At 34.2% G+C, this 17,839-nt stretch overlaps 1 protein-coding gene across 3 annotated transcripts in view; it reads left to right on the top strand.

Annotated features, from left to right (window-relative positions):
- Positions 1 to 17,839, top strand: part of LOC114337406 (GTPase-activating protein CdGAPr) — a 697,382-nt gene that overhangs the window by 385,598 nt on the left and 293,945 nt on the right. For all 3 annotated transcript variants that reach the window (XM_028287837.2, XM_028287844.2, XM_028287832.2), the window contains exons 4-5: positions 8,055 to 8,243; positions 9,952 to 10,136. In XM_028287837.2, the coding sequence (XP_028143638.2) occupies positions 8,055 to 8,243; positions 9,952 to 10,136 (374 nt within the window). The remainder of the gene's footprint in view (positions 1 to 8,054; positions 8,244 to 9,951; positions 10,137 to 17,839) is intronic.

Here is a 17,839-nt window from a genome sequence, read left to right as displayed (position 1 = left end):
CGTGGTGGCCAACGTTTCGTGTTATATTGACGTAATTTGCTTTTTTCTATACCTATATTACACGTAGTTCCTGTAGAGGTTCTTAATGTAGGTAGAGTTTTACACAATATTTATAGTTAACAATTTAATTCGAAGTTTTATTTCCGGAGAAATAAAACCTCTAATGAGACTAAGTTTCTGGTTACGACTTTGTGGTTTCTATTACATACTTGCAAACCAAGCGAATGCTGAATAAAAAAGACACGGGGATGTCTAAAATGTGCACCTCACTTCCTGCATAATTCTTCTTCTTCTTCAGCCTGTTTGCATCCACTCCTGGACAAAAGCCTCCCCATGAGTTCTCCACTCTTCTCTGTTTTGTGCTATTTGGTGCCAGTTTCGTCCCATTTTTGCTTTGATGTCGTCTAGCCATCGTTTTTGTGGTCTTCCTCTACTACGACTGTGCTCGCGTGGTCTCCAATATACAATGTAGTTATGGCTAATCACCCCTGCACATTTAAGAACCAAAACATCGAAATGTATAAACGTATTAATAAAGAGATAAGGACTAAAATACGAGCGGCAAAAGAAACATACTTTGAAAACAAATGTTTAGAAATTGAAGAGTTGCAGAGAAAACATGATTCATTTAATATGTAAAAAAAAAATAAAAGAACTCACCGGTCAGAACAAAAAACATGCAAATAACATCGTTGATAGAGACGGAAAACTGATTATCACTGATTGGGATAAAATAGACAGATGGAAAAACTACATTGAGGAACTGTTTAATGATGAAAGGCCCGAGCTTGAAATTAACGAAGTAGTTACAGGACGTGACATAACTATGGACGAAATTGAACAAGCAATACGATTAGCAAAGACCAGAAAAGCGACGGGACCAGACGAAATACCGAGTGAAATAATAAAGCTCTTCGAAAGTTCAGGTAAAAGATCTCTCCTTCATCTTTTTAATAAAGTTTATCAAACTGGCTATATACCAACGGATTGGCTGATGTCGACTTTTGTGACGATACCTAAAAAAGCAAACGCGAATAGATGTAGTGACTACCGAACCATTAGCTTGATGAGTCATGTTTTAAAGATATTTCTACACATTTTGCACTCTAGGATGTACCAAAAAATAGAAGAACAGGTTGGTGATACACAGTTTGGATTCCGCAATAACCTTGGGACAAGAGAAGCACTATTTAGTATTCAGGTTATGGTACAGAGATGCAGAGATCTCGCACATCCGGTTTATATGTGTTTCATTGACTTTGAGAAGGCCTTTGATCGGGTAAAACATACTGAAATGATTGCTATTCTTCAGAAAGTGGGTATTGATGATAAAAACCTACGCATTATCAAAAATCTTTACTGGCATCAACGTGCAAACATCAGGATTGGCCGGGACACGTCTGAAGAACTTCAAATACGAAGAGGAGTAAGGCAGGGCTGCATTTTGTCCCCAATAATATTTAACATCTATTCTGAGTTTGTTTTCAATAAAGCAGTGGATAATGCTCAATGTTATATCAAAATGAATGGCGTCAATATTAATAATTTGAGATACGCGGATGACACGGTGTTAATTGTGAGAAATTATGAAGAACTTCAACATCTGATTAATAGGATTACCACATCGTGTGATGAATATGGACTCAAGCTACACACCGCAAAGACCAAGGTGATGGTTGTCAGTAAGACGCCAATACATTCGGAAGTAGTAACAGCTTATGGTGAACAATTAGAGAGAACTAACAGTATCACCTACCTTGGTTGTAATCTAAATGAGAACTGGGACATAAGCAAAGAAATTAGAATACGTATAGAGAAGGCCAGAGCTGCATTATTTAAGATAAAAAAACTTTTATGTGGAAACAACATTACTTTGAATCTTAAAATTAGATTAGTGAGATGTTATGTGTTCTCTGCTCTTTTGTACGGTGTCGAAGGTTGGACTTTGACATATACTCTTCTCAAGAAATTGGAAGCCTTTGAACTCTGGGTATACCGAAGAATCCTACGAATAAGTTGGGTGGATAGGGTTCGTAACGAAGTTGTTTTGCACCGGATGGGAAAAGTCACGGAAGTCGTCAGAACAGTTAAAAATCGAAAACTTTAATATTTTGGCCATATTATGCGACACCCAGAGAGATATAATATACTCCATTTAATAATACAAGGCAAGGTAGACGGAAGAAGCGGGCCAGGTCGAAGAAGAACGTCATAGCTTAAAAACCTGAGAGAATGGTACAACAGATCCTCTGCATCCCTTTTCCGAGCTGCCGTTAACAAAATTGTCATAGCCAATTTGATAGCCAACGTTCGATAATCGAACTCGGCGCATGAAGAAGAAGAACCCCTGCATAGTTACCGTGGCAAAATTCCAACGAAAACTTGGTCCGGATACTCAGTTAGGAATAAAACGAATACAAAAGAATTCCCTGTAAAACGAAATCAAGAGACCAATATTTTAGTTCGTTTAGAGAGCGTCATAAACGCCCTTACTAGTTTCACTCTCATTAGAGATCTTCATAGGGTGTATATCTCAGAGATAGTCATATATACACCCTCTGAAGTTCTCTAATGATAGTGAAACTAGTAAGAGCGTTTATGACGCTCTCTGAACTAACTGAAATATAGGACGTCTCTTGATTTCGTTTTACAGCGAATTCTTTTTTAATATTTATAGTCTTTAAAACTATTTTGTAGATTCGTATCCTACGACCTCCAGAATATTCTATTCACCAATGTCAATATTTAAACTAAACCACTTTATTCAAAATTATATTATCATTTACATATTTCCATTACCTCCTCACGATACGCCAGTGCAGAAGAAAAAGCCTCTCGAAAGACACTTAGAAACAAGCCTTTCTTAAAAAATATATACTTATTTCGCAGTCTTATTCACTTTGTTCGGTGCAAAAAAGAAAAGAATGCACCAGACTCCTCCAATTATACCACAAGTAGCGGCATATCGAAAATATAGACGAGGAAACTCCAGAATATTCGAGCATTTTCGAGACAGATAGGAACTATATTATACACTCTGATGCGAGCGAGGTACACCAGAGTCGCGGTGACAATGGTAACGTCGGCTAATAACAGTCAAAAAGTTTAATGGGGCGTCGGTTATCAATGTGACGCTTTTATGGTTGTATTGTTCTAAAGAGAAATAGAGTTTATATCCAAAGACTGAGGTTATTACTGAGGAAAATGTAAAATGCTTTTTTAATTAAAAGTATAATGATTCTATTAACCCTTCTTCTTTGATATTTAAGACGTAGATTTATATGTACTGTGTAATTTATGTGTACTTGGTACTTAGCGAGTAAGTTTGAATAAGATCTTCCACATTCTTCTTCTTAAAGTTCCCTCTCCTATAAGAGGTTGGATATCATAATGGCTATGGTCACTTTGTTGGCTGCTGCTCTGAATAGTTGTAATGAACTACAGTTAAACCATTCTCTAAGGTTCCTCAGCCAGGCGATGCGTCTTCTTCCTATGCTTCTTCTTCCTTGGATCCTTCCTTGCATAATAATTCTCAGTAACTCATATTTTTCTCCTCTGGTAATGTGACCCAAATATTCCAGTTTTCTAGTTTTTATACTTTTCATAATTTCTAACTCCTTATTTAAACGTCGTATCACTTCAACATTGGTAATCCTTTGAACCCACTGAATTTTCAATATTCTTCTGTAATACCACATTTCGAACGCTTGTATTCTTCTTATGTGTTGTCTCTTCAATGTCCAAGCTTATAGCAATATAGAAAATATGTAGCATCTTAGAGCCCTCAATCTGAGAGGCAACTGAAGGTCTTTGTTTGTTTGTAAGCAGTGTCTTCATTTTTATAAATGTTTGCCTTGCAGGTTCAATTCGGACTTTAATTTCTTTGCTTTGGTCATTTTTGTCATCCACCCAGGTTCCCAGATCTTCCACATATAGTCCAGGAACCGAAGCTTTTCACCTTGCAATTTTTACAGAATGGATCGATTTGCTTGAAAATTTGAGAATAAGTAGTAGATAGTCCAAGGATCAAAATCTATATGATGCCGAAAGGCGCTTTTACCATTGGGGTGGTTGCCACCCCATCTCCGGGGTGGAAATATTTTTTTATATTTTGACCGCAAAAGTTGATAAAAACATTCATTCCAAGCAAAAAATGTTCTATACATTTTTTTGATAAAATTAATAGTTTTCGATTTATTCGCTATTGAAAGTGTTAGTTTTATATCGAAAAAATCAATGTTTTTCGATAATACTCGTTTACGATTTACTCAATTTTGGCCGTAGAAAAATTTTTTTCAAACCAAGTTCTTGGGAATTAAATAACCTACAATTTCATATTTAAACATTTTTTCGTATCTCTGATGCTAATCTTTATATTCTGAAGAAAATGGCATTTTTACCAAACTACAAAAATTCGTTATTCGCTTTTAACTCCAGTTTTTTAAAAACTTATTATTTCTAAGCCAGTCAAACTTCTAGAAACTATTAATAATACATAAATAAAGAAGAATGAATAACGCCGATGACTAAAATCACCGCTAACTTACATTATTATGGTTCCAATTGGATTTCTCCTTTATTTTTTCAAAAAAATATATTGACTTTTTAACCGTAACTTTTTTTATTTTTTATCTTAGAAAGTTTGGTAAAAAATAATTTTGTAGGTTTTTACAAGATCTATAAGACTATTAATATTAAATCTTTTTTAAATCCTCAGTCGCAAAAAGAGGGGACTTTGAAAGGGTTGGTAAAGCTAGTTTTTGTATGTTATTACAAGTTTTTATTTGTCAATAGCTCACTCAATTTTTGCTCTAGAAAAAATTTTTGCAAACCAGTTTCTTGAGAATTAAATAAGCTACAGTTTTATATTTAAACATTTTTTCGTATCTTTGATGCTAATCTTTCTATTCTGAAGAAAAGGCCATTATTTCCAAACTACAAAAATTCGTTATCCGCTTTTAACTCCATTTTTTTTTTAAACTAATCATTCTAAGCTGGTCAAACTTCTAGAACCTATTAATAATACATAAATAAAGAAGACCAAATAAGGGTAATGACTAATTTTAATTAGGGTGGTGATTAAGAGGTTGCTTCCGATCACTTTTTCGTTAAAAAAATAGGGACTGACATTTTAAGTCACTTAATTTTTGAGCTAGAGACTTTTTTTATTTCTGGAGATAGATATTTTTAAATACTTTAAACTAGTTTAAACAAGTTATCCTCGAAAAATGCATAGTTTTCCTGTCTTTTGTCTTTGAAACTACAATATTTAGCATTTGACGAAGAAGAGCTAACATATAATAAAGTATAGCTCGATTACTATTGGTCTTAAAGAAAATTTAAAAAATCGGTTTTGTTTATTTTTTCTAAAGGTACATTTTTGTTAAGTAAAGTTGTTTTGATAAAACGAAAACTTTTGGAGTTATTAGCAGAAAACTTGTTAAAAACATCGATTTTTTGGATATAAAACTAACACTTTCGAAAGCGAATAAATCGAAAACTATTAATTTTATCAAAAAAATGTATAGAACGTTTTTTGCTAAGAATGAATGTTTTTACCAATTTTCGCGGTCAAAATATAATAAAAAATTTCCACCCCCGAGATGGGGTGGCAACCACCCCCATGGCAAAAGCGCCTTTTGGCATCATATAGATTTTGATTCTTGGACTATCCATTACTTATTCTCAAATTTTCAAGCAAATAGATCCATTCTGTAAAAATTGCGAGGTTTTCTCCTATTTTAAGCTTCATTAGTTGGACTAATAATCAGGACCAAATTGACGACGTTAACACAAACAAAAATAAAAACCTCGAAGGCGGTTTACCGGTTGAAAAGAAAACATGAACTAAAGAAGACAAAATTAGTACGAAACTAAGAAACTAATGAAGGAAAGAAGACAACTACTAATAGAAAGCAAACCGTAGTCCAGAATACGTAGAATTAAATAAAACAATTTGAAGAGAACTAAAATGTGACATCAAAAAATAAAAAGGAAAACTTTCGATAAAAACGAAAAAAAGAATTAAATAGAACAAGTCATAGAAAACAACAGAGGCTTGAAAAGACCAACATTGTCACCCAATGCTACATACACCGGCAAAATTAGCCTAACACCTTAAAAATGGGACATGTTTGATGTCTCGGATTTCCTAAACCTGTTGTCCGATTTGAGTGATTCTTTTAGTATGTTATAGCCTTATTATTTAAGAATATGGGTGTAATAATATTGTTTCTAGACAGGTAAATGTCATTTTATACCGGGTGTAACAATCATATTGTGTTTTTTTCTTAAAGTTCGGAACACCCTGTGGAATATTCTAGCATATACAAAATATTGAAATTAAAACTAAATTATAGCCTTAGGCTTTCTTAACATTTTCTTTCTTGATTCATTTGCCTATATTGGAAAATAAAAAAGTTATGTGCGTTAACAACTAGCCATGGTTTTCATCAATAAATCCTCATAGTAGGGAAGGAAAGTATGCTAAATTTGCAGTCACTCGAGCGTTATGGGAACCTATTGGATTGTGAAGAGTATGTGCTAAAACCAGAAAAAATAAGTTAAGTTTTCCATAAAGTGTGGGACTCTCCATTTTTTAATTTAATTTCCGTTTCCAACAATCGTATTATCCATAATTGGAAAAAATGTAAATAAAAGTTGCTTATTTTTACGTCAAGTATCCAAATCTGCAATAAAAATTGGTGGCTCCTATTTAAGATTTTAAAGTAACCCCCACCCCACCTTTTTGGGGGGTCGTGTTTGGTGTCATTCAATATATTTTTCAAAAATATTGAATACGTGTATTTTGTAGTTTTACGATCTGATGTTCATTTCGCGAAATATCACAGAGTTCGTATTTAAAATTTTTAATTTACCCCCACCCCCTCTCCGTAGGGTGTCGTGTTTAGTATTATTCGATCGATTTTTGAAAACTATTAAACACGTATTTTTTTGTTCTCTGACCTCATTTTTTCTATTAGCCTAGTTTAGGATAGTCAAACTACTACAATTCTACAGGGTGTGAATGTTGCTACGAAATTAATAAAAAAACGTAATTATCTTTTAAAATACCCTGTATAATATTACAAAACCTCATATTTTAAGAAAGAAGACATCGAAGAGAATCCAAAAATGTAAAAATATACAGTGTGTCCCATTTAAAAAAACGAAGTTATAAGCAACTTCCGGTATAACCGGAAGTTGCAAAGAGATGAAAATATTTTCATTTAATAGATCATCCTTCAAAACCCCGTTATTCCAATTTTCATGATTCTGTTGCCTTTAGTTCTCGAGATATTTCTAATAGGCCCTTTATTTGCCTCACCCTGTATATGAAAAGGAAATTGTGATAGTATAACTAGACAAAAATACAAATCCCATCCTCATGAGAGGAATCACACCGACGTAATATAGTCGAAACTATTGAATCTGCCCCTAGAATTACATAGTCAATAACCCATTTAACTTTCTTTGTTGGCTGAGTCCAACTATATTTACATATGAATTCCTTTGTGTTTGAAAAAGCCATGCCTGATATAACAATGAAGGATCCTGACATAATTCTTATGTCAATGTAATTTGCTACACAATTCCCCAAGATCAGAAGTCCTTTTTTCCAACTCATTCATTAAAACCACTCATTAAGATGATCTCTTATCTATATAGAATCTATATATTCCAGTACTATCGTCAGCCTTTCTAAGAATGTTTCTTTTTCTCTGCGTCGTTCGTGGAAGCATTAGTTCAAGTTTCCATTATTACAAAAAATTATCACTCTTGTATAGGAGGATTGTCAAATCTTACAAAAGTTTTTCAAACAACACGATTGAGTCTGTTCAATTTTCTTACGTTTATCGACAGCAGCAGATTATTGTTTATGATGATGATCGTGTTCTAAGAGTAGACAAATTTTAATTTTTTCATAAATAACGCCTAATTTTCTTAAATATCATAAATTACTTCCTACACTATCAAATAATTAGGTTAACAACATTTTGACAGTTATATTTTTGCTTTTCCGTTTAATTGACTATAATTTTTATTTGTTTCAGACAAAACTCATCCTCTACTTGGAACGTTTCAGCAAGATAGCCGACAATTCGGTCAATTGCGGTCCCGTGCTGAACTGGTTGCAGATGGACAACAAAGGTCATAGATTGCTGGTACCAAGTGAAGAAAGCAGATCGATTAATACTCCTGCAGTCGCAGCCGCCTATAGTGTTCGGCGATACGTTTCGCAGGTAAAGAATTGCTCTACATTAAGTTGGTGCCTGTAAGTCTTGTCTTTCCATTACCTTGTCTACTTCTACACTCCACTACCTCCTGGGTCTTCCTCTTTTTCTCTTTCCTATTGGAGCAGTGGTGCACCTAGAATTTTCGTTTGTCGTTTTTCTTCTGTATATCTTCCAGCACATTCTTAGTTAGTTTCATTCTCCTTTTAATTTCTTCGTGTTATCCATTTTTTTAGCTCTGCAACTGATCCTCCAATATAATATAATATCCTTTCGATGGCCATAACACTTTATTTCGGTTTTGTTTAGAATCCAGATTTACAGTTACAAAAATGTTTTTCGTGTTGTATGTGATGTGGGGGTTGTTACATTATTTGAAACTATGAATCCTAATAGACCAAAAGCACGGAATAAATCGATTTTTAAATACAGCACCTAGAGATTTGCAACTTTTTGCATTATGTTCAGGATGATGTCCGGAAAGAAGTTTACAATAGAAAAATGCAGCTTTTGTTATTCGGGGTTTTTTTTGGGTCACTGAACACGAATACGTAATTAGAACCGACCCCAATGCACCAGGGTTACTGCTAAGACACGTCATCTGGAACGGAGGGTTTTTAGGATACCTGAACATAGGTCATCAGAACCGCTCCCCGGTTTACCTGGTATGCAGGCTCGCAGCTGAGGCACGTAATCTTCTGGGGTTTCAGGGTTTTCGGCACTAAATTGATACAAACGGATTACCTGGGGGGTTTTGGGGTTGCTTAACACGAATATGACATCAGAACCTAGTCTCGGAAAGGCTATGGTTTTCAATTTTTCTGATAAGCCCTTTTCATATGGTATTGTTGTCTGTTTTGAGTGCCGTCGTGTGAGGTTGTCTGGAATGCTTTTGGGGTTTTGTTGTTTCTTTTCTTAAATCTTGTGGAATTCCTTGTTTATAAATGTCAATGGGTAGCCATTTTTAGTCGAAACCGTTTTTAGTAGGTTTTTTTCTTCCTGAAATGCATTTTCATTAAAACAAATGCTTCCGGCTATGTAATATAAGAATTTGATTGAATTCCTTTTTCCTTTTTTGATGTTTACGTTGTGGTTGGAGGGGTAATTTAAATATCCGTTGGTGTAGGTTGGTTTTCTGTAGACTTTGTGCTCTTCTTCTTTTGTAATTAGCACATCCAGGAAAGGATGTGAATTATTATTGGTTTCTTGTTCCGTGGTGAATTTGATAAATTCTTCTTTATTGTTGATGTATGTCAGTTTATTCAATGCTTCTGATCCGTGAGGCCAAATGGAGATAACATCATCTAAATATATCTCCACCACATTGTAAAGTTTTTTGCCTTGTTTGTGTACAATGTTTTATTCGAAATCCTCCATAAATACATCTGCTAATAATGGAGATACGGATGAGCCCATAGCTAATCCGAAATTTTGTTAGAAATCATTATAGAGTTGAAAATGAGTGTTATCGGTGCAAAGTGTTAGTAGCTCCATGATAGCTGATACATTCAGTTTGATTTTTGTTTCTCAGATTTGTCTCCGATCTCCCTCAGATTTTTCAACCATTACACATTCTGTAACCTACAAGATTGAGGCCAAGTATATCAATTTTGATTTCTACATGTTTTTGTATGTGTTATCTGTGCCAAATGTACAAGACAAAATTAGAGTATAGAATGATCGAGTAATTGTCTATTCTCGTTAATGTTTTTTTCAGGCTCGAGACGAATTGAACCTAGAAGTCGGCGACATGATCTCAGTGATAGACATGGCTAGTCCAGGGGAATCAATGTGGTGGAGGGGAAAACGGGGATTTCAAGTGGGGTTTTTTCCTCAACACTGTGTTCATATCATAGGAGATAAGGTGCCCAGAAATATGCCTCTACCTCCTCCCGTCGTAGGGTAATTAATGTTCATTATTAAACTTTTTAGCATGCTTTGGTAAAAATGTTAATGCGCAATGTTTGTCGCCCAAAAATAATAGGGAACTTGCATAAAATTTTAAATTCGAAAAAATGCTATAAATCACAACAGAACATAATTTAAAACATATTATATCAAAGAAAAAAAGTTTTTTTGTCTTTCGTTTGGCCTCTAAAGACGATTAAAAATTCAAATTATACCAGCCAGCCCAAAACGCGCCCTCATTGGTCGTGACGTCATATAATTGTAGTATTGGATGTCCTCGCCATTAATTCAATAGGTTTGGCATTTGTTTTGACTGACATTCAGTTTTATAAATATTTTGATGGATTTTCCAACCTCAACAAACTGGTATATATTATTACAATGACATACGATAAATGTCATTAAAATATAAATATAACCATAAACATAAATAAAGTATGATTATGTGACGTCACGGTCGTTTGAACTATTTTAAATACGCAGAAGATTTTAAATTTGTACTTCTAAGTTATTATGAGTTTTTGAAGCATGAAATTTTGGAAATCTCATTTTTAAACAAAACTAAACATTATTATGTAATAAAAAAATATGCAAGTTCCGTACTGTAGTGTGAACTTTATCCTCCTGAATAAATACTTTTTTACACTCATTTATGAAATACACGAATTACGTTTAAATTTTACAAATATTAATGTTTTAAAAATATAAAAAAATATTTGAAATGCACTTTAATTGTTATATAAGTAACAATTTTATGTGTTGATTTCAATATCTAGTTAAAAATTATCGTAGATTTCTCAGAAGAGATATTCGGTCTTTAGCCCAGTGTTCTGCAGATAATCCGTCAGTTTATAAGTTGCCCATTTTCGTTTTTTTTTTCATGTACCATCTTCGTTTCTAAATATCTGATGGTTCTGATAAGTAACCTCTTTCTCCGTTATGGGCTCTGCGATCTTAAAAAACAGTAGTTCTAGAACCTTTTTTAGGCAAACATGTCAAATTTTAGCGGGATGCAGCCATTACATAGTATATTTTTGACAGCAGCATAAATTTGACGTGTACTACTACACACCAGAGAACATAATGAACCCACGGCAGTGGACCGAAGTGGTCAAAACTAGCTTAATGCATCGGAGGTTATAGCTACTGCATTTTGTGATTGCAAAGGCATAATTTTCTCTCACTATCTTGAAAATAGTAAAACTTTCAATAGCCAAATATTATTGTGCATTATTGGTCAAGTTGAAGCAGCATCTCATTAAGAAATGGCCCAATATGCAAAAGAAACAAGTGTTGTTTCTCCAACATAATGCACCGGCTTACAAGAGCGTTACGACAATGGCAATAATACATGAGTTAGGCTTCGAATTGTTTTCTCATCCGGCTTATTCTCCTGATTTGACCCCTTCTGATTATTGTGTTTCCAGATCTGAAGAAATGGCCCGTAAATAAAAAAATCAGCTGGAACGAAGAGATATTTGATAAAACAAATGCCTATTTTACAAAGCTTTCAGAATCGTATTATTCTGACGTCATAAAGAAGTTGGAAAATAGCTGGTATCGTTATATTAAGCTAAAAGGTTATTGCACTGAATGAAATTAAAGAATTTTTTGGAAAACCCTGTTTTTCGTTTCAAAGGAGACCTGTCACTCATCATGGAGACGATACTTCCTTGATCTCCAAGTCAGTTCTACTCCCTCCAATCGCAAGCATAACGTTGGGGAGACTTTACGGTTTTTTGATCGTGGATGCCCTGGGAAAATGGACATTCTAGACGCCTTTCGGCGGTAATGCCGCTTTAGTAGGGGTGGCATTTTGCAATGTTTGCCCTCTAGAACGATCTCCAAATGTTTAGTCTAGGTAGCGAGTGGTCGTGGTTTTTGGCTTGATCACAAGCTTTCCACACAGGGCTATAAAACTACTTAGACACACCATGAAAATATGGGAGAGAGTAATTCATAGACGGATACGTGAAGAAACCGAAATATACGATAATCAATTTGGCTTTATGCAGGACAGATCAACAACAGATGCAATTTTTATTATAAGGCAATTGATGGAAAAATACAGGAATAAAGAAACAAACGCTCATATGGTATTCATTGATCTTAGATTGAGAAAGCATATGGTTGAGTTCTTCTACAGATTCTGTGGTGAGCACTCGATAAGAAAGGAGTTCCTGGTGAATATGTAAAGATTGTGAGAGATATGTATGAGGGAGTAACGACTAGTGTTGGGACAGGTGTGGGAGAGACTGATAATTTCATGTGAAAGTAGGATTGCACCAAGGCTCGGTGTTTAGTCCTTATTTATTGTCATTAGTTTTGGACCAGATAACAGCGAACCTACAGCGTAACATTCCATGGTACTTAATGTATGCTGATGATGTAGTGTTAGTAGGAAATAGTGAAAGATACTTAGAGAACAAAAACTGGAACAGTGGAGACAAGCCTTGGAGGAAAAAGGTTTAAAACTTAGTAGAACAAAAACAGAGTATTTGGCATGTTCATTTAAAGATAGAGTTACTACAAATAAAATGATATCTTTGGATGGCGAAATGATTGTAAAAGAAAAGCAATAGTGTTAAGTACCTAGGATCGGTATTACAGAGTAATGGAGAAATAGATGGAGATGCATGCAGTAGGATTAGGGCTGGATGGATGAAGTGAGAGGAAATGAGTGGTGTGTTGTGTGACAGAAAACTTCCCATGAAGCTGAAGGGAAAATTCTAGAAAATAGCCATAAAACCGGCTATGGTGTACGAAACTGAATGTTGGGCAGTGAAAAAGAAAGAGGAACAACAAATGCATGTGGCGGAAATGAGAATGCTTAGATGGATAAGTGGAGTGGCAAAAGAGGATAAAATTAAAAATTAGTGTATTAGAGGAAGTCTAGGCGTGGCACCAATTGATTCCAAAATGAAAGATCATAGGTTAAGATGGTTTGGTCATGGTTAACGTCGAGATGTTAATCACCCAATAAGAAGAATTTGTGAAGTGCAGATTCCTGGAAGGAGTAGGAGAGGAAGATCAAAGAAGACCAGGGGAGACGCCTGGGCAGGACATGTTGGTAAATGGGGATATGACCCAAGATAGAACTGTATGTAGAAATGCATTTAGGGAAACCGACCCTGCATAGGGATAAGGCAATGAAAATGATGATGACGACTAGCTTTCCACGCTGGCAAATGTTTGCCTTTCTCGTGAACCGAACATTCGGATGGTATAGCTACCAAGCCCGTGTATGACTGTAATACTCGGGTAACGCTGTTGCTCCGCCTGGAGTACTTGTGAGAAAGATTGTTGTCTTCTTTTGTTCTTTGATATACTCGTTGAATCGCTTTTCCTACTATGTGACTACCTTTTCGTTTGTCTCTTCACTTTTTGTTTTGATCCTACTAACTGGTATCTGAGTCTTCTGCTTTCTGTGCCTTGCCGTTCTCTTCCCATCGCAGTTCGTCCAGTTTTTTAGTTACGAATAGTGAATAGTTACAAATTCTGACTATTTTCTACAAAACAATTATCCTGGTAGAAACCATATCAGGTTTGCTATCTCAAGCTCAAGTCTTACTAGAAAAATGACACTTAGCAATCCGCATGATATTGCAGGCACATGAAAAAAAGTCTGAAATATACAGTAACAGCCACGTTTCGAAAATTAAGTAAATCGAGATTAATTAAAGCAAGGACACCAAATAGTCCTAGATCCCGCGTACCAAATTAAAGCAAGCGTTATTAATAGCAAGCTGAAAATTTGTTCATAGCTTAACGGTGTCTAGTCGGACAAACTTTGATGTATGGAAACACTGAAACAGGGTAATCTTTAATTGTGGAACATGATTAAATTTTGAAACGCGGCATCCTGACAAGTTTATGATTGTGAAAAATTGCTGGATGTTTTTAAGTTTATTCAATAGCCAACGTTATATAATATACAAAAAAATGTTTGTCCGACAAAAATGTTGGGCATTTTAACCAGTCCGACATGTAGAATATGTCAAATGACAGGAATTATGTTGGTGATTAATAGCAGTTTGTTTTTTGCATGAGAGTTTAATGAAAGGGTAAAACATCAATTGGAAGTTCTGTCCGAAAAAATTCATGGGAAGTTTTCGTAGTCTGACGTTCGAAACCTGTAAGATATAGACAGTTTCGAACGTCGGACTACGAAAACTTACCATAAATTTTGTCGGACAGAACTTCCAATTGATATTTTACCCTTTCATTAAACTTTCATGCAAAAATCAGACTGCTATTTATCACCAACATAATTCCTGTCATTTTACATGTTCTACGTGTCGGACTGGTAAAAATGCCCAGAATTTTTGTCGGACAAACATTTTTTCGTGTATTATATTTTTATATTATATAACGTTGGCTATTGAATAAATTTAAAAACAGCCTGCTATTTTTCACAATCAGAAACTTGTCAGGATGACACGTTTATCACGTTCCACAATTAAAGAACATTCCACATAGAACATGTCAAATGACAGGAATTACGTTGGTGATAAATAACAGTCTGATTTTTGCATGAGAGTTTAATGAAAGAGTAACAAATCAATTAAAAGTTCTGTCCGAAAAAATTTATGGGAAGTTTTCGTAGTCCGACGTTCGAAACCTGTAAGATATAGACAGTTTCGAACGTCGGACTACGAAAACTTCCCATGAATTTTGTCAGACAGAACTTCCAATTCATTTTGAAGTTATACTTCTTTACGATCGAGGGTGAAATTTTATAATTGCCTGGCGCATGCGCAGACAGACAGTATGTAGTTCGTTGCTAATCTTTCAAATTATGTATGTATCAGCGCAAATAAGTCATTAAATATATTAGTGTTCTTAGTAAATGTATGATTTATTATATTTTTTATGTCTTTGGATTTGTCTTCCTCCGGCGTAAGATAATAAAATATCTATTTTTATACTTCACTTTGATCTATTTGTCACCGTGATGTGTAATTATATCGTATATCGGACACGTCAATAGCACGGGGTTTGATAGCTCGGTTGGTATAGCATTGGACCAGAGATCGAGAGATCGCGGGTTCGAATCATAGACGATTCATATTTTTTTTTTATTTTTTTAATTTTTGCTATTGTTAAGTTTTGGTTAATTTTTGGTAATTATTGTTAATTTTTGGTATTGTAACTGTTTAGTATATTTATTTCGTTGAAATTATAAATAGAAGTATAACTTCTTACGTGCGTACAAAGTACACATACATTCTTTTTTAATCTTTTTGACTATACTCTCATGCAAAAATCAGATAGCTATTTAGCACCAACATAATTCCTGTCATTAGACATGTTCTACGTGTCGGACTAGTTAAAATGCCCCGCATTTTTGTCGGACAAACATTTTTTCTTATATTATAATATAACGTTGGCTATTGAATAAACTTAAAAACAGCCTGCTATTTTTCACAATCATAAACTTGTCAGGATGACACGTTTAGGGGTCATCCATAAACTACGTCGTTGAGAAGAGGGAGGGAGGGGGGCTTGCTTATTTCGACGATATACGACAGGGGGGTGGGGGGTATGAGTGCACATTCGACGTCGTTTAATATATTGGTATATTTAAATTTGTCGCTATTGTCTCTATAAATATAATTTTTTACTAGCTTTTACCAGCATTAAAGTATCAGATATTCATATAAAAACGTACCTATAGTTTTTGAAATGAAATTGAAAATAAAACAAAACGTTTACGAATAAATACACCTTTGTTAAAATTAAAAAGAATTCTCTTATACTTTTATCACATAAATTTCGTATTTATCAGTCACAGTCACATTAAAATAATATTAGGTAGCACTTTTGCAAAAGTTTAGCACAGGACAACAAACAGTAAGACATTGTTCTTTGAGTTTAAACAAGCGCTTCTATATACAGAAAAATGTTTGGAAGCAAACAATATTCAATTGTTAGTTTATTTATGTGCTGCATACTGTGTGTGGAAAAATAGTTCTGAAAGAATGAATGGAAATAAAATATTGTGTTATATTTAGTAGTAAGTCGTATTTATACTTAGAGAAGATTTATAAGCAAAATCTTGATCCAATGCTATTTAAATGCATTCATTTTTTTCGAATGCTCAGAAAACTAATAAAAATTTTTGAAAAATTTAAACGCAGATTGAGAGATTACATTATTACCGAGGACCAAAAGTTTCTGAAAACATCTATAATGTTTACTTTAATAAGTTACAGGGATAAAAAAATATTTAGTCTGATTTTTAAGTTCAAAAATTTCATTCAAAAGAAACCTTTTGTTTATTCTAAGGGACTTTCAGCCCTCGGTAATAATGTAATCTTTCATTCTGCGTTTACATTCTTCAAATATATTTATTAGATTTCTCAGGATTCGAAAAAAGAATGCATTTAAATAGCATTGGACCAAGATTTTGCGCCTACCCCCTTAATTGTTCTTGTTGTGATACATTCGCAAATAAAGTTTCAAGGTTGATTAAAAAAAACAGAAATAACATTGAATTTTTTTAAATCACTGAAAGGGGGGTCGTGTACTGCAATGACGTCGTCGACATGGGGGGGGGTTCGTCTGTAACCGACGAATTACGACGGAAGGGAGGGAGGGAGGGTATTAAAAAGTCCAAATTTTTTACGACGTAGTTTATGGATGCCCCCTTATGACTCCACAATTAAAGATTCCCCTATTCCAGTGTTCCCATACATCAACGTTTGTCCGGCTCGAAGCCGTTAAGCTATGAACAAACTTTTAACCTTCTATATTATAATCTTTTATTTGGTACGCTGGATCCAGGACCAAAACGACGTATTTCGTAAATGTATTGAAATGAACCCTGTAATTTATGTAACTCTAATTAAGTAAATGGATATTATAATCTAGTCTTTGATGTAGCGTAATTTAAGAAGACAGTTTCCTGTTACTTTCTGTGTGAAGAAGTAAATGAACTATTAAATTACTTATCTCTCTATCCATTTGACCCAATTAGACAATGTAGAAAATAAGTAGACTTAATGTTTTTTTAAATATAATGGGAAAGTTTTTCATGTGGTTTGCTGCATATGAACCGAGCAATTGACGCTATACCGTATTAACCAAAATAAAGGATACCGAATACAAACATTATATTTACTTATTAATTTTTATACGTATGATGCAAATCTATATAATAAATTGATGTTGTTCTGAAGCTATTTCCTTGTGGCATTTTTATAATTACGTATTTTTTATGGGAAATAAGCCACAATTTTACTAAAAAATGAATTTATTGTAAAAAAAATAAAACTTACTTAAAAATTATTCATTTTTTAGTAAAATTGTGGCTTATTTCCCATAAAAAATACGTAATAATAAATTTATGTTAAAAATTGATTATGTCAGAAACAGACTACTTTTTAAAAAAATCTTAAAACAAAACACGTTCCTTTTAATTTTTAAATGGTTGCATCCATCAATTGCTTTGTAATGTGTATTGGACATTCCACCATCAGTGTTGGCTTAACCCTCCGGTGCGCGGTGTCCACATTGCGGTACTCCGTGCCGCATTTTAAAGTTTTGATAAGTTTTACCAATATTCTTTCGTACACAAAACTATCTATTTAGATATGTGCGAGTAACTATCTTTAAAATACTACCTCCGGCTATTAGTCCAAGTAATGAAGCTTAAAATAGGACAAAACCTCGCAATTTTTACAAAATGGATCGAT

The sequence above is a fragment of the Diabrotica virgifera genome, chromosome 2 (assembly GCF_917563875.1).
Source record: "Diabrotica virgifera virgifera chromosome 2, PGI_DIABVI_V3a".
In the NCBI taxonomy this organism is placed as follows: domain Eukaryota; kingdom Metazoa; phylum Arthropoda; class Insecta; order Coleoptera; family Chrysomelidae; genus Diabrotica; species Diabrotica virgifera.
This window is presented reverse-complemented; position numbering and strand designations above follow the sequence as displayed.